This window comes from Lepidochelys olivacea (genome assembly GCF_965140295.1).
Source record: "Lepidochelys olivacea isolate rLepOli2 genome assembly, chromosome: 9".
NCBI classification, from domain to species: domain Eukaryota; kingdom Metazoa; phylum Chordata; order Testudines; family Cheloniidae; genus Lepidochelys; species Lepidochelys olivacea.
The window spans coordinates 27,940,464-27,958,888 of record NC_140419.1 but is presented as its reverse complement, the minus strand read 5'-3'; the positions used below and the strand labels follow the sequence as shown (position 1 = coordinate 27,958,888).

Genomic DNA, 18,425 nt, shown 5'->3' with positions numbered 1-18,425 from the left:
ATGGCCTCACATATGTATAAGCTTTATATAGAGTAAAATGGATATGTTCCCGACATTCCTCTTGTCTACTTCTAAAGGCAAGAAATCAATGCATACCAGCTCCAAAGGTTTGCTGCTGGTGATGTTCTTCAGATATGCAGCTCTCATGGGCAGAGTTTTCCTTTGAACACATGGAGCACATGTCTCACACTTCCTGCGAACGTCTTCAGCCATCCGGGGCCAATAGAACCTACTCTGGGCCAGTGGTGCACCAGCACTGAGGCTCCCCTACTAACAGCTGAAATCACTGAGCGCTGAAATCACTAAAGAGCTAAAGTTACTAAAAGCTGAAATCACTGAGAACTGTGTTAAGTGGGGTGGGGGGTGAAGACATATTGGTGAGCAGCTAGCAGGACAGCTGGCAGAGAGGAGCGGCTAGAAGGACGGCTGGCGGAGAGGAGCAGCTAGCAGGACAGTTGGCGGAGAGGAGCGGCTAGCAGGACGGCTGGTGGTGAGGAGCGGCTAGCTGGACGGCTAGCGGTGAGGAGTGGCTAGCTGGACGGCTGGTGGAGAGGAGCAGCTTGCAGAATGGCTGACGGAGAGGAGCGGCTCGCGGTGAAGACTGCAACAGAACCCCACAGAGAGGCGTGGCAATCAGCCATCGACAGGAGACGTAAGGAGCACGTAAGGTGCCCCATACCTCCCGCCCTTCCACCCAGGCTGGGAGGTAAACTCTGCAAATGAACTTTTGAACTCTGGAGGGCCCACACTGACCCGAGACAGAAACTGTGGGAGGGGTGACTTTTGGGTTACTGGACTCAAGTACCACTCTGGGGCTGCACTGACCAGAGACAGAAACTGTGGGAGGGGTGACTTCTGGGTTGCTGGATGCAAGAACCAAAGGGAAAGGACACAGCCCAATCTGCTTGGGGGTGGGTTTTCTGGTTCATGGTTTGTGTTTATGAACCCTAGTTGTGGTGTTTTCACAATGTAATGCTAGTTGTTTATCTCATGTTATTAAAGACTTTTGCTATACCAAGACTCTGTGCTTGCAAGAGGGGAAGTATTGCCTCTTTGAGGCACCCAGGGGTGTGTGTGTAATTTTCCCAGGTCACTGGGTAGGGGCTCGAGCCGGTTTTGCATTGTATTGTTGAAAGAGAACCCCTATGTACTGAACCCGGCCCTTGCTGCTGTCAACTCAGCCTGGCAGAAGGGTTACATAAGTCAAAGCATAACAAGTCAGGGTTGGTCAAATGAAATAAAAGCAAAATGCATTTGAAGCTGATCTTAACGCTTTCAATGCCCTTACAAACTTAGATGCTTCTCACCACAGGCTGGCTGGTTGCTCTTCAGACAGGCTCTCCCCTTTGATCAGTGCTTCAGTCATTTGGTGTGGTGTCTGTAAATGAAGGTGAAAGAGAGAGGAAGAGAATGGCAAATGTCTCTCCCTTTTATCATGTCCTTTCTTCCCTCTTGGCTTTGTGCCGCCTCCCCTCCCTTCAGAGTCAGGTGAGCAGTACCTCATCGCAGTTCCAAACTGACCAAAGGAAGGGGGGTGACTCCGTCCAGAGTCTAACAGATTATTTTGTTGCTGCCTAGGCCAGCGTCCTTTGTTCCTGTGAGGCTGGGTTGAGTTTGTCCCATACCGGCCCTGATGAGGTGTGAACTGCCTCTCTGTCCTTGGAGAGTTTTTGCCTGGGGTTGCTTTAAACCATGAGGATACATTTTCAGTCTCATAACTATATACATTAAATTATAACCTATAACATTACTGTAACGATTACTATAACATCATCATAACAACAATGCTCAGTGCACCATGAGCCTTCCGAAGACACCCAACATGACAAACTTTTCATTGGATACCACACAATCATTTTAGAAGGATGAACATAGGGGTGCTGGGTGTTCCCCCAAGGTACAGAGCATCACAGTGACCCTAAGCCAATTGTATTGTATTTATTATTATTCCACTTATTTTGAATATTAACACTGAGAAGTTACAGAACAACATCCAGATGGTCACTAGTGACTGAAACAGCATGTGTCATGAATAGGACCCTACCAAATTCACGGCCATGAAAAATGCGTCGCAGACCATGAAATCTGGTCTCACCTGTGAAATCTGTTTTTTGTGTACTTTTACCCTATACTATACAGATTTCACAGGGGAGACCAGTGTTTCTCAAACTGGGGGTCCCACCCCAAAAGAGGGATGTGGGGGGTCACAAGGCTATTGTAGAGGGTTCGCAGTATTAACACCTTAACTTCTGTTCTGCCTTCAGAGCTGGGCAGCTGGAAAGCGGTGGATGCTGGATGGACGCCCAGCTCTGAAGGCAGTGCTGCAGCCAGCAGCAGCAGAAGTAAAGACTGGTTTCAGAGTAGCAGCCGTGTTAGTCTGTATTCACAAAAAGAAAAGGAGGACTTGTGGCACCTTAGAGACTAACCAATTTATTTGAGCATAAGCTTTCGTGAGCTACGGCTACAGTTGCATCCAATGAAGTGAGCTGTAGCTCACGAAAGTTTATGCTCAAATAAATTGGTTAGTCTCTAAGGTGCCACAGATACTCCTTTTCTTTTTACAGAAGTAAAGGTGGAATATCATGGCACTCTTCTTTCTGCACTGCTGCTGGTAGCAGTGCTGCCTTCAGAGCTGAACTCCCAGCCAGCAGCCAAAGAGCTTCCTGCAGCTGGGGGAGGTTCCTGGAGGTGGGTCTGACCCAACCCCCAGAGAGGCCCTTGCAGAGTAAGAGGAAGGCCCATCCCTCACCAGTCCATCCAGGACCAGCAGCTGGAGCCCAGCATATGGTAAGAGCCCTCAGTCAGGGCACCCCCAGCGCTCCCCCTTCCCGGCTCTGGATCAAGTGCCCTGGCGCTCAGGAGTTAAAGTGGCCTTGAGCTGGCTGGGGTGGGGTGGGGTGGGCACGGAAAACCACCCCGCCACCCATGGCACCCTAGGCAGTCACCCACTCATAAGGCCACTATGCCCCCCGCAGGCAAGGACCGCTCCATACCATCCCACCCTTAGTTCTGTGCTGCTGTTGGCAGCGATGCTACCTTCAGAGCTGGGTGCCCAGCCAGCAGCCGCTACTCTCCCACCGTCCAGCTCTGAAGGCAGCACCACCGCCAGCAGCGGCGCAGAAGTGATGGTGGCAATACTGCGACCCACCCCCCTTCAATAGCCTTGCAGCCCCGCCTCATGACCCACTCCATATGTTTATGGAAATATGCTTATGAGTGTAAGTATAATGTAACTGGAATATGCTTTATGCAAAAGGTCTCTTATAAGGAATCATTACAAAGCTTTGAAATCTACTGAGTATGTTCATCCTATTTGTATGAATGTATCATACTTGTACCTGAAGCTAGAAATATGAAGTATTACTCTGAAGTCCTGTTGTAACTATGCAAAGTGAGGGCCATTAATGGTGGCTTGGAATCTTGTTGGCTCCCATTAACTAGGACAATTGGTTGTGAATGGTTCTGTTTACTTGCAAACCTTCCTGGGTACGTGCAGGCCAGCCCTGAAAGAATGGAGAATGAGGTCTTGCAGTGACATGTGATCATGTCACCTGGTAGTGGAATCCATCTTAAACCTGGTGTTTTTCCATTTAGAAGGAGAGGTGGGGACCCAGAGAGACAAAAGATTCCCACCTTGTGCCAAAGCTATAAAAGGGGGTGGAACAGAACAAAGGGGGCTGCCAGTCATGAGAAATCCCCTAGTTACCACCTGAGCTGGAACTAAGAAGAACTGTACCAGGGGAAAGGATCAGGCCCAGACTAGGAAGGAGTCTAATCTGTGAAAGAAATTTATTGGAACATCTCTGAGAGTAAGATTAACCTGTATTCAGTTTCTTAAATGTATTAGGCTTAGACTTGCGTGTTCTGTTTTATTTTGCTTCGTAACTTACTTTGTTTTGTCTGTTATTACTTGAAACCATTTAAATTCTACTTTTTATACTTAATAAAATCACTTTTGTTTATTAATTAACCCAGAGTGATTAATACCTGGGGGAGCAAACAGCTGTGCACATCTCTCTATCAGTGTTATAGAGGGTGGACAATTTATGAGTTTACCCTGTATAAGCTTTATACAGAGTAAAAATGGATTTATTTGGGGTTTGGATCCCCATTGGGAACTGGGTGTCTGTGTGCTGGAGATAGGTGACTTGCTGAGCAGTTTTTGGTTCAAGTCTGCAGCTTTGGTGGCGTGGACCAGACCTGGGTCTGTGTTGCAGCAGGCTAGCGTGTCTGGCTCAACAGGGCAGGGTTCTGGAGTCCTAAACTGACAGGAAAAACAGGCTCAGAGACAGTTTCAGCACATCAGACAACAGTCCCAAGGGGGTCTCTGTGACCGAACCCGTCACAACCGTGAAATTTCAGATTTAAGTGTTTGAAACCGTGAAATACACTATTTTAAAAATCCTATGACTGTGAAATTGATTAAAGTCCACCGTGAATTTGGTAGGGTCCTAGTCATGAAGTAGACTGTATAGCCATTCGGCAGAACAGCACCCTATTGCAATCTGTTAGTTATATCCATAACTAGAGATTGACTAAAACCAAAGACTTGTATTCAGTCTCCCCCAAAGTTTTGGTGAGTTAGATAAAATGGAACCCAAACTCAAATAGGGGGTGGGAGGAGAATCCCAGACTGAACTTATTCCTGGAAATCACCTGAATGTCTGCAAATCCAAACCACCTTCAGAGAGAAATGTAGACCATGCTTCTTCTGCCTAGCTCTCCTGTAATAACCACGTTCAACAAACAAACAAACAAAATCCCTCTACCTGGTGGACAAAAAGGGGAGGGGATGAGTTCCCTTGTGTTTATTTTAAATTGCATAAGGCGATGAGATACTACATGGCTGAGCACAGTATAAACAGACAAATAGATAGATCCGACTAACTATCCAAGATTTTGACAAGATTTTGAAAAAACGAAACTAAAACTCTTCCAGTCTGCCCATTACAGAGATGGGACAAACCCAAAACAGTTTATCTGACCCCTTCAACTTCCACAAACAATGACAGATCAGATAAAATGGGACCTGGATCCAAACCATCTGAAAATTTTTGGTTTTGCAAAACAAAAAGCCCAGCTTCCTCAACCTACCTCTAATTATAAGCAGCATATCAAAGTAAACTGACGTGGATGTATGTGCTCATTATATGTTGCTTTGTTATGATTTTAATATTATGAATGCTATGGCAGATTGGCAGCTCAGCCTGCTTAATTTATTTATATGCAGTGTTGTTGTAAACGTGTTGGTCCCAGGATATTGGAGAGACAAGGTGGGTGAGGTAATATCTTTTACTGAACTAATTTCTGTTGGCAAGGGAGAAAAACTTTCGAGCTTACCCTCTGTGTAAACTCAAAAACTTCTCTCTCTCACCAACAGAAGTTGGTCCTATAAAAGATATTACCTCACCCACCTTGTCTCTCTGATTTATTTATAGTCACTAAGCTATGGCACTCATCATTGTCCTTTACTAATATGCATTAATTTAATCTCACAAGCCTTGTCACCCCTTCCCCGACCCAATGTGGTACTTTTAGCATCATTATCCCTACTTTACAGATGAAGACAAAAAGAGTTTAAATGACTTGCCTATAGCACACAAGAAGTCTGTGGTAGGGCCAGGATTAGAACCCAGACCTTCTGATTCATAGTCCCATGCTTTTTAACTACAAGACCAGCCTGCCTTTCCACTAGAGGCTGCCATATGAGAAAATGAGGTCCCAGTTTCTCAGTTCCTGTGCTAACCTGGGTTCTGAAGATTGTATAAAGGCAGTGTGAGGGCAGAGATTGTAGCACAACTGTAACTTTTCTGGCCACTTAAGAAGCAACATTGATAGGTTTCCAAGAAGTTATTTGAATTCCCCAAGTAAACCTTAGGCTAAGAGAATGCTGCAGTGCCACCTCCTCTGTATGCTGACATCATCACCATCCTCCCTTGTTACCCAGGCTTATAACCGAGGGGAGTCATATTTGAACCTTCACTCATCTCCCTCCTCTAGGCTGGGTCCAAATCTTGCCCCTTCTTCCTTCATAACATTTCTAAGTTGTGTTCTATCAGCACAACTAATGCTCTTGGCCAGACCCTCAGAGCTTCCTGTCAAGATTAAAGCAACCACAGCCTCTCTGACATACACCACCAGCCTTTCCACCAGCTTTCCCCTTTTCCACTACATCTTGTTTGCACCTTCAAGACTCTTCACAACTGTTTTTTCCTGCTTATTTGCTCTTAGTCTCATAATGTATCACGCCTCATCACTCCGCTCCAACATCATCATAATGAAGTGTTAATTCTGAAGACTAACAACAATTTAAATTTCAATATTATTAACTATTTTAATGCTGATCATTTTTGCAGAACTAGCCAGTTAATGATTTTAATACGGTGACAGTTGCTAGGATGCTGCACAGAAATGCATGCAGAACTAGGAGTCTGAGACAGGAGAGATCCTTCAGGGAAATCGGACAAACAGCCAAGCTTGGGGAGGAAAGCTCAGTGGGAAGTTGATATTTTGTTACTGTTATCTGAGCTACAAATGAAGCCAACCTAAAGGAGGGGGATAATTGGACTACAGTACAACCTCAGAGTTACGAACACAGCAGGAATGGAGTTTGTTCGTAATTGTGAAATGTTTGTAACTCTGAACAAAACATTATGGTTGTTCTTTCGAAAGTTTACAACTGAACATTGTACTGTAAGACTTTGAAACTTTACTATGTAAAAGAAAAATGCTGCTTTCCCTTTATTTTTAGTAGTTTATGTTTAACACAGTACTGTACTGTATTGGCTGGGTTTTGGGGGGTTTTTTGGTCTCTGCTGCTACCTGATGGTACTTCCAGTTCCAAATGAGGTGTGTGGTTGACTGGTCAGTTCGTAACTCTGCTCTTCGTAACTCTGAGGTTCTACTGTATACACAGTGTGCATGCTCTCTTTGGAGCAGAGCAGGAGCTCCACTTGCTTTACAATGTGTTTGTCCAGTACCGTTGGACTCAAGTTAGAAATTGCCACAGAAAGGTGCTAAGAGGTCTGTGATATACAATCTGCAGCCATCAACTTTCCCCTCCCAGATCTCCTAATTTCAAATCCCCTACTCTAATCCAGAAGTCAAACAATTTTGTGTGGGCAAACGTGGGAGTATTTAGATTGTAGAGGCACATGGATAAGTAATGTCGTTTTCATATACCTATCCAGTCTCTTGAGTCAGTGAACCTCACCACTTAGTTCATGGTATGATGCAATTCCCTGTTAAATCACTAGGTGTCATGTGACTGTGATTTGTAGGAAAAATAATTTGGGGAAGTTCTAGTTAAAGTAAAGCCAATATTGCTGCATTGCATTAAAGAGTTAAATATTAGTTTCTTCGGGTCCACTTCTTAGCTGAAAAAATGGCCCAAAAGACTTCTCAGCCCCATCCATGCCACTTCACACATACCCTCTTTCATTTCTCCATAGGGCTCCTCCTCATGTCTCTCACCTTCCCCCCCCCACCCCGATCCACAACTACTTCACCTCTCCTTGACCCCCTACCACTCTTCCAATGTCTCTGCATACCTGGCATATACCAAACAAATTCTCTCCCAACTACTTTAGTGAATGCAGTCTCTTTGTAGTGCCTCCTATTTCTATGGTAACCCAGGATAGGAGGGGTGGCATATCACTACAGAAGCTGCTGCAAAGGTCTTATTGGTATGTATGAGCCATTTGGGGATAGAAAGCCTCATTACAACCATCATAAAAATGGCCAAAACTTTTGCTGTTTTCAATGATACACTAGCACCCCAAATGTAAACACAAAATAATGCAAAGCAGAGCCAATTAAAACACAGTAAACAAACCAAAACAATCTGGTGATGACCCTACTATTCCATTGACAACTATATTTATTTTGTTAACCTACTTGCAAAATAAACCACAGCCTATTCACAAAATACCATTGCTACTTTCCTCAGTATCCTCTGAACAGAATGCATTTAGCAGTGGACCACAGTGAGCTGGGATTCAAACAAGGGAACTTGGAAAATATGTTTTCAATAGAGCTTGGCAATGTATTCAAATAATTAATTTGAGGAATTTAGGTCGTCCCCTCCCCCCCCCCATTTGTAAATTATCTGGAAGAGACTGATTTTGATGTGTATGTTTATTTGACATTAATAGATGAACTCTTAATGGGCCTGTTTTTCAGAGGTGCTGAGTATCAGCAGCTCCATTTGTCTTATGAGTGCTTAGCGCCTCTGAAAATCAGACCCTAGAGAGAACTTTCAGCCTATGGCTTGATTGTGAACAGTTTATTTGATTATGTCTTTTGGCTATTTGCATTATATTACTTATTATTCGCAGTACATGATTGGTCACCTAAGTCATGTGATAGTGTTTCTGGTCCCTGACAGGATGCTTGAAGAAGGGAAATGAAAGGGGTTTCAAGAAGCTGTACAAGCTCTTCCATCATGAATCTTTACAAAAATGTATATTCACTATAACTTTTGCTTTACATGTACATTCTTACAAACAAGTAAATTACTAGTATATTCATGAAACTTGAATGAAAAAAGACAGTGAATGCTGTCAAAACAACTTTATGGTTTTACTCAGAAGAATGCTTAGAAATATGATTCTGCATCATTTACTGAGCTCTAACTGAAAATTAGAGATGGTTCTAAGCCACAAAGTTCTGATCTGGATCCAAACTACTCCAAATTTTGCGTAGGGAAAGGAGGAGGAATTCTGGTTAGAGTTTTGGTTTATCTCTTTATAGAAATAAGGGCTGTGTTGTGCAGAGCTAGATCTGAACTTCCCTAAAATTCAGCCTATACAAGTTTATTACAGTCCTGTACATGAAAAGTGGGGAACCTATCAACCCTCAGACATTTTTCTTTGGCAAAAGGAGTCTTTGGTTAACATCACAGCTTTTAATAAGTTATAGACAAAAGTATTTTGTACGAAAGTTTTCAAGGAATTTTAAAAGGTGTCTGTTGAGCAAATAAGGGGCCACAATAGAAATAACTCAAGGCAGAAAATATAGATTGAAGTAAGAAAACATAGTGTTGAGGTCAAATAAGGGGAAAATAAAATTATGCAAAATAAAGGTATGAAAACAAAAGGGAGTTTAAAAGAGGTGAAGAGTAGGAAGCAATGCAATTCAGAGAGGTGAAGAAAGGGGCAAAGACACAGGACTCTAAAAGAATGAAAAAGATGTGAGAAGAAGTAATAGAAGAGCTTAAAAGTACAGGTATACTATATGGGGAGACACAGAAATAAATCTTTAATTAAAGATTATGTCATGTGATGAAACCTCCAGGAATACATCCAGCCAAAATTGGCAACCTATTAACAAGCCTTCTCAGATCTGGCTGCTTGTGGCCTGCTGATAAGCCAGGGGGTATGTTTACACACCAGCGGGATAGACAAACTTGTGCTAGCAGCCGCAGGACTCGAGCTAGCATGCTAAAAATAGCAGTGTGGACGCTGCAGCTTGGGCAACAGACGCCCTCAGTCTGAGCTCAGGTGACTACTCCAAGTCTGCACTGGGCCACAACATCCACACTGCTATTTCCAGCATGCTTGCCTGAGCCCCACAAGTCTGTCTACTCTGGCTGGGAGGCTCACTCCAGCTTCAGTGAGGCCGTACCTCAGTGTGACCTCATGTCAGTGGACAAAGCATAAAGGGGAAAGAAAGACTCAGATCTAGAAAGCAAGGATTTATCAAATAACTTTTAAAGCAAACACTTCATTATGTGTCTGAATAGCAATTAGTGGACTTACATTAATGAATATGAAAGCTGAGGAAATTCTTTGCACCTAATTTAATCGGCACACATTATTTTCTCAACACTTGTTTCTTCCATGTACTACAGAATTACCAGAGCTTTGTGTAGAGCTGCACAGTATGAAATAATAATTATGGACTTTTAAAAGGTGCTAAAATCTGTAACATTAGAAAATAATTTCAACTCTCATTATAACTCCATGAAACTAACATCACACATATACAGAACACAAACACAAGATAGCCAATCAATAAATATATACTGACCAAACTCAGGGGCCAGGGCGCAACACAGTCACTTACTGCTTAACACGAGAATGTTGTTCAGCAAAGCATTTTGAAAAGGGCTTCCTTCTGATATTACCAGGTTGCTGGAGTTTGTATATAAATATAAAAGAGAAGGCCAAGTGAATATATGCCCTCAGGAAGATTTAGGAAGCCGTGCTGAAAACCAAAAAACATTCTACACTCAACATACACACTTCTGAAGTTGGATGCAGAAATTGGACTCAGGCCTTTTGCTGTTAAGTCACAGGGCCACTAACACAATGTAATATCTCTGGGGTAGTTTTTTGAGCAAGGTTTCAGAGATTGTGGAAGCAGATTTTCAATACCTCCTTTGTTGCTACTTTGAAGCAGTAAAACAGGTCTGAATTTACAGTAAACATTTTCAAAGCTGGATTCCTAAAGTTAGGAGCCTGAGTCATTGTTTAGCACCTAAATATAAGTATCCTGATTTGCAGAGTTGCCATTAAAGTCTATGTTAGCTGTGTCTTATTTATCTAAAGACCACACTACTTCTATGTATAGTTTCCTAAATCTAGTAATTCTTTATGTATATCACAGGACTGAAGTATATATTTGGAGGTGATATATATGTTAGTTATGCTAATATATGGAAGCAAAGTAAATATAGATAGTAAAAAATAACATACTGAGGAGAAAGAAAAGGAGTACTTGTGGCACCATAGAGACTAACCAATTTATTTGAGCATGAGCTTTTGTGAGCTACAGCTCACTTCATCGGATGCATACCGTGGAAACATGCATATACATGTAGCTATGCATAAACGAAATAAACCTTTAAAAAAGAAATAGCAAATAATAAAGACTATTATTTTTGTCATGAGAGGTTGAAAAGGTCAAAAAGACTAAAAAAAATGGAGAGATGTGTTGACTTGACAAAGGTGAGCTCTGGTATGGCAACTCCCATGCTGAAAATTGTTACTGTTATCACAGCATACATACTATTCTTTTATGTTTGCACTATATATTAAAATAAAGGTAGTCTGAGGTGCAAGATAAAGACTGACATGTTGGAGGGCTTTTCTTGACTAAGGCAGTGTGATCTAATGGTTAGCAAAAGGGATGTGGAGTCAGGACATTTGGGTTTTATTCTGACTCTACCATTGAATCACTGTATGATGTTGGCTGTTTCCCCTTACTCATCCATGTCCCAGGGCTTGTCCACACAGGAGGTTAAATCTGCAGCTTTTTGCTGCACATCAGGTAACGTTCAGTATACAAGCTACAATATTAGTGTGCACATCGGACAGAGTGCCTTCTGTCAGTGTGCAGCACTGTGTACACACAGTGGCAATTTGCTGCAAATTGAGGGCATGGCATTCTCTGAGGGTAGCCTGTGCTCCTTTCCTTCATTGCTGGTGTGCATTCTGGGATTTTTCTGCTTTGTATTTTGGGATGCATAATAGAGGCCAGGCTAATTCAATTTTTTTTTTTAAATCCCATTATTCATCTGTCTCTGCCCCATACTTCCTTTATGGACGGGCTAGCACCATTTTTGAATTGCTGTTGGTCAGCATGGATCTCTTTAAAACAGTTGCTTCATAATAGCTTCATCCCACTGGATCAGACAACTACATGCATACAGGTATGTGCTTCAGTTGACAATTCTGCTTTTCATATTGACTACTGTAGAGTCAGAGACATTGTTCTATGGTTCAGTGACTTGATATACTTGACATGTTGCACACTCTTGGGTTGATAAGTGTGCAACACATGTGAAGTAATTCCACATGCTATACTAAAAATCCATATATTTGCAGTGGATAAAGGTCACTGTTCATACCTAGTAACCAGTTTTAAACTATTCTGCTTAATCACTATTTTTCCTAAAGAAGCAAGAGTGATTGTAACATGTCTACAAATCATAGATATTTCCATATTCACATTCTTCTGAAAATGTAGCTACATCAGTAAGCTTAATTTTGAATTGGTGAAAATAAATCTTTAGATTGTTAGATTGCTTCATTCTCACAACATAAACTGCTTCAATGTATATCATGCAAAGGTGAGTTTTTGCTACAGTAAGAGCCTCAGGCTGGGGGAGGTCCTTTAGCAGTGGGCGGGCGGAGGATCCCAACAGGACCACTTCTGAAGAGAAAGGACTAGAAGTGGCATCTTTAAAAAACATGGTGAGTTAGAGTCCTAAGTTACATGAAGGTACTTGAAATTCTTGTGGTTAGACACAGAGTGAGAAGCCAGAAGACTTGGGTTCTCTTTCTGGATCTGCCACAGATTTCTTGCGTGACCCCAGGTAAGTCACTCATGCTCCCTTTGCCTCAGTGTCCCCATTGAGAGGGGGCTGTGATGTTCCAGTGATTCATATTTCATGGATTTTTTCTCTTTATTCTGTAATCAATTTAGCTGACTATTTTTGTTCTTCTTCTCCTCCAGTAATCAGATTTTAATATAGTGAGCCAACCTTGAAGAAATTACTTCACTACAGGATGCTCTAGCTTGCACCCAGAAAAATACTGAAAATCGCATAATGTTTAATCATTAGAATTTAATTACAATCCTGCATAATTTTACATACATGAGAAGGACAGCTGCATTCTTTCAAATAGACACAAATCATACCAGTTCAGAAATGTTGGGAAGACAATGAATAGCCTCTGAGACTACCATCAGTGTCACTCTTTAGACTAAATATGAAGGACTTCTGTAGAGCAGTGACTGGCACACCATCCCTCCACTGCTTCAACTTTGCCCAGTTTCAAACAATACAAAGTTTGAATCATGAAGCAAGTCAACAACTATCTCTGGACCACTCACTTAGTCTCAAGTGACTTTATCTCTAACATGTATGGTAGGGATAAGAAAAACATAGTTATTGAGTTGCTTCTTTGTACATCATTTACTGGTCTTGTATTACTTGCTGATGGTTGTTTTGAAAGCTAGGAAACGCCACGCTGTCCACTATAAGAGGGCATCTCTGAATCATATCTATCAGTATACTGAAGCTGTCATGTTTTAGAATGACAATAATGATGCTATAGTGCTTTTCATCTGAGGAGCATGAAGCCCTTTTGTTGCACTAGCCCAAAAGAGACTGAGTGCAGTGCATTCTGGATACACCTCCTCCCTTTCCTGACATGCCCCTTCCCCAGCCATGCCTCTGGTATGCTCCTACACTGTGGGCTGTGACGGAGGTGGCATAGAGCCATTCTGCTGATCCTGTGCTCCTCAGGGAATTCCCAGGTGGCCATTTTCACTGGTTCTATGGCCCCTGTATGCCAGCAGAGTTGGCATAATGACATAGAGGCCGACACACAACCAAGAGTCAGAACCCAAGTCTACAGACTCTCTCCCAGTCCCTGTTCAAACCATAAGGCAATGCTGCCTTCTGTACTTGCATCTGATTGCAAATTTTCTGTTCTTCAAGGGCTAAGAATCCTGTTATGAATTAAACAGCTGAAGTTTTTGTACACATTGTTAACCTCTTCTGATGTCTTTAAGAAAATACATTAATATAACAAGATCACCGAGTCAGTCCTTTGGGATGGGGATCATAAAAACATACATGAGACTGACTTATGTCTCCTATCTGGAATACTTCAGAGTATTTGTCAGTAGCATGTGTAATCATGTACTACTTGTTAGGCAACCAAAACAAACCAATAAACGCTTGCCAGCTGCATGATTTCCATCCCACCCTCCTTGCCAAGGGAATAGCAGGTGACAGCTTGCCTAGCCCAGTGTCAGACATTAGCAAACAAACATACATACACTCGTATTTTGCTGATTTCTTAGATAAAGCATGCTTTCTTGTGCAGGTAGAGAGTATTGATAATGGCCAAGATGGTCATCTTAGCTTTATGAATTAAGTCTTCAAGAATGTAGTGTTTTTTCTGATGACAATTCAGTACAACAGAGAAAAATATCAATACAATGGAACTAAATCAGGACTACCAGTACATGAAGCAGGATATTACATTTTCTTTAAGGAAGCTACTTTGCTCCCATATTAACTGATGATACCTCAGTGTTGTTCTTTGAAACTAGGCAGTATGAGCAGATAGAGCAAATCTTTTATATAGATGGTAAACAATTTTTTCATATCCCAGTACAAGTGTAAGTAAAATAAGTAAGGAAGGGAAGTCTTGTGGCTAAGTCACAGGATGGGAAACCCAGAAAGCTAGGTTCTATTCCTGCGTCTATCACAGACTTTCCATGTGACCTGCAACAAGCCACTTATAACTTAATTTTCAGATGAGCAAAGCATACCCACTAGAGCTGGTTTTGAAATTATTCAGTGAAAAAAAGACAAATTTTTGGTGATATTTTTCACCAAAATTTTTCATATTTCTCAAGGAGAAACAACTCCCATTAAAATCAACTGTATCTCTGAAAATCAAGTCTCTCTTTGCCTTTCCCCACTTATAAAATGGGGACAATGATATGTCCTCTCAGAGAGGCTGTAGAGGTTATATCATTCATATTTCTAAAGTGTTCTGAGATCCTCAAGTGGAAGGCACTATGGGAGTGCAATGTATGACAAAATATATGAAAATTAGGATCACAAAAAGGCAGACTCATATTTCAGCATATAACAGAAAATATCCTTTACATTAACACATGGGATTCAATATCTGTGCTAAAAATACAACTACGCACACAGAGCTTATGGAGTGTCCAGCCCCCACTTGGGCTGCATCTCCATGACGTCTAGCTGCTATGGGTAGCAGATAAGTAATATTGTTGCTGCATTTTGTTTGGAAGCAAGGGTCTTGCACCAGTTCTTTGGCTCTGTTGCCTTCATATTACAGATGTCTCACCAACATAGTCATTATACAGCCCACATATACCTCTGTCCTTGCCACACCTTCCAGCACACTAATCTGCATTCCTCATGCCTCTCAATAATATGCTTTTTCTCATGTATTTATGTGTTAGAGCTCACACTCACTTTCTTGTTTATGCACATAGGACCAAATTGACTCTATGGAGTTCAATGGAGTTACAGCAGGGATATATATAGTTGATAGTTTTGACAGCCAAGTAATCCTGTCTCCACGGTAGCAGATCCACAGCAGTTTAGCACAACATAAATCATGTAGCCTAATCATTACACAGTACAAACATTTTATATCTTGCTCAAAAGAGTAGTAGGTCCATTGGCATCGGTAGCTACAAACCTTTGATATCCCTGCTTGTGTCAGAGAGAGCTCATCCATTTCCTTAAGTAAAGAATCTCCATGAGTCTCTTTTCTCTGTGGTCTCCTTTTAGATCCACCCCAGAACTTCTTAGGAACAACTTCAGCCTATCAGGACTCTCTCTGCTATTTTCTTCTTTCCTTAGTAAACTTTCCTTCCTCCCAAAAGGCTGGTGATTTTTCAAAACCCACCAGCCTTTCCCAACCAACCACAACACCAAGAATCTCATTCTAACCAACAGAGTATTTACTAGCACTGAGCCAAACCAAAACCCCACATCAGAACATCTCAAAAGTTCAAGGATGTTTGGAATCTGAATCTGAATATGGACCAAATTCGGCAGCTGACCTCTATTTCTAAGAAGAAAAGGAGTACTTGTGGCACCTTAGAGACTAACAAATTTATTTGAGCATAAGCTTTTGTGAGCTACAGCTTACTTCATCGGATGCAGCTCACGAAAGCTTATGCTCAAATAAATTTGTTAGTCTCTAAGGTGCCACAAGTACTCCTTTTCTTTTTGCGAATACAGACTAACATGGCTGCTACCCTGAAATCTATTTCTAAGGCAGATCAAATAAAAACTCAGACCTGAACACCCCCTATCTTTGGTTGATTTGAGATCTGAATTTTTTTCAACCCCCTGCTTTGCATGGAGAAGACTGGAGGTGGGGTGGTCAGCAACTTTCTGAGACTTGGCCCTGGTCTATACTACAAACTTATGTCAGTATAACTACATTGCTCAGGGGTGTGGGAAGTCCGCACGCCTGAGCGATGCAGCTATACTGGCCAAACTCCCAGTATTAACAGCACTATGTCAAATGGAGGGCTTCTCCTATCAACATAACTACCGCCTCGCTTCACTAAGCGCTATAGCAAAGCAGCTGCAGTTGTGCAGCCATGCTGCTGTAGTGCTATAAAGACAAAGGAAATTGTTCATCCATCACTACTTCAAAACACAAATCTCTCTGTTTATTACCATGTCCCACAATAAAAAGACTTTCTAAAATCTTGACTGTTACTCAAGCACTAGGTCTTGTCTGCACACATTTCTCCTTGCACCCTCTGCTGTTTCTGTTTTACTCTTAATTTTTGTATCTATTTTTACATGCTTGATTCTAAGATGTCTGTTGTTAAATTAAGCAACAGACATCTTAGGCATTTATTTATTTATAAGGTTTAGCTGGCAACTGCCTCTCTTCTCAGCCCCAGTTTGTTTTTCATATTAATTAGACTAATTAATAGCAGGTTTAATAATTACTTACTTACTTAAGACTGCAAAAGCAAACAAGCCTCAAAACCTCTGTAAATTATTTCATCTGTGAAAAAATTTCTAGTCTCCAAGAAATGAAACACTGAGAAGAGAAGGGAGAAATTCCAGTGGTGGAGGAGAAAGTGCACCCATCAATGCTCTTGGTGGGAAAATATTCCACTGAATTTTCTTCTAGTCACCTTCCTATATGTGCACCTCACTAGTTAAGATCTAATCCTGCAGAGTTCTTTCAATGGGAGGTGTGGACATTCAATACCGTACAAGATGAGGGTCTATATTCTGAAGACAAAGTGAGAAATGTGCTTCTGTAAGGGAAAAAATCATAATGAACAACAAATCTTGCCAAAGCAGTTTGAAAAGTTGTCATGTATGGAAACTGAATGACCAGTGGGAACGTTTTGACAGCTCTGTGATGGAGTGCAAATCCTACATTGGACCAGGGAAGGAAGGTATTTATGGTCTGACCTATAGACAGTGGCTGCAATCAGCTCTACTCTGCAACACCTACCAGAAATATTCTATCTAGAAGAAATGATCAGGAAGGGGACTGGAAATAAAAAGAAGAAAGCAGGAATCAATGGCTGGTTGTGCTGGTAGAGGGAGGATCTCGTGGTGTCATGCCTAGAAAGAACTGGGTCCCAAGGGCCTAAGAATTAAAGCCTGACTGGAAGATAGGGTAGGAGCAATGGGGTTTATATGACATAAGGGAAAGCCTGGAGATCTGCTCACTGGATTTTTCCCTTTGGTTTGGTATGTACAAACTGTTTGCAACTCTGATGAATGGGAGACACTCTCCAGACCTTCCTGAGGTAAAGGGAAGAACTAAGGAATGGACTAGAAAAGTGGAAGGAATTTTTGTCTCTTTGGAACTGAACCCAGCCTATGCCTGCTTTAGGGTGTGAAACTTTTGTTGATCTTTTACAGTATTATTTTGATTAAGAAGGGCTTTTTCACTATGAGATATGTTTTCTTTCTGCCTCCTGCTGTGGCCAGAGGGACCTCTGCATCATGACTGGCACCTGCCTAAGACTTCCTACTCAACTATTTTCACTGTAAAGTTTATTTCACACAGCACAAGTCAAGCTCTTTTATTGTGTCAAGTTCTGCAAATCTGTGCCTGTGTTGTATTGCAACACATGACCCGTGCATTCTGAAAGTGACCTATCTATTTTCATATAAAATATTGTTTCTGATATTTTTGCTACTATCAATACCCAGAATGCAATTCCTACCATTGTGAAAGTGTCCCCAGAAATATGCCAGATTCTAAAATGTTGCTTGCTTTTCCTTTGTCTTCCTGAAAACAAAGTCGAGGTTATTCACTCAGTTCCCCGTGAGTCATTCCACACCCTTGAATTGTGTCTTACAAATGTGAAATCATTTTTCTGAGTTACTACTCTGGAGAGCTCTTTTGCATGACCAGTTTATCAGTGAATGCTAGCAGGCTCATGATTTACAATGCTTCATTATCAAGGCATGTGAAATATTAAACATGGTGACTAGACCAACCAGACCCACCCATTATACTTCTATGGGCCCCCATCCTAAAGGCCTTGTGAAGCAAGCAATACCAGGCTCATGTACAATGGAAATATGCTTGTACTGAGTATGGGAGTGGGGCATGCAGTGGCCCTCTATACTGCTCTGTGGACCTTAGTATTGCCATGAGGAGGGAAGAACTGGTAGTTCTGTTGGAGATATGCCCAGTGATTTTGCACACAGTGAATCAGTGGGATCCAGAAGCCATGCAGGAGGAACGCAGTGGCCCCTTTTTGCTACTCTCCAGCTTTGTCTTCACTGCTAAAAAAGCATGGGTTAGCTAACCCACTATAAAAACATAGTGCAGACAAAGCACATTAATTTCAACACAAGATAGACCAGGCAAGGTCACCATTATTTCTTCTGCCCATGGTTGACATTGCCTAATTTACCT

General features: G+C 41.8%; 1 protein-coding gene across 1 annotated transcript in view; it reads right to left on the bottom strand.

Moving 5' to 3' along the window:
* The window catches only part of LOC311525882 (uncharacterized protein), a 103,819-nt gene that overhangs the window by 47,088 nt on the left and 38,306 nt on the right, over positions 1 to 18,425 (bottom strand). Inside the window, exon 3 of the mRNA XM_084638291.1 lies at positions 1,308 to 1,378. Within this exon, the coding sequence (XP_084494417.1) occupies positions 1,308 to 1,378 (71 nt within the window). The remainder of the gene's footprint in view (positions 1 to 1,307; positions 1,379 to 18,425) is intronic.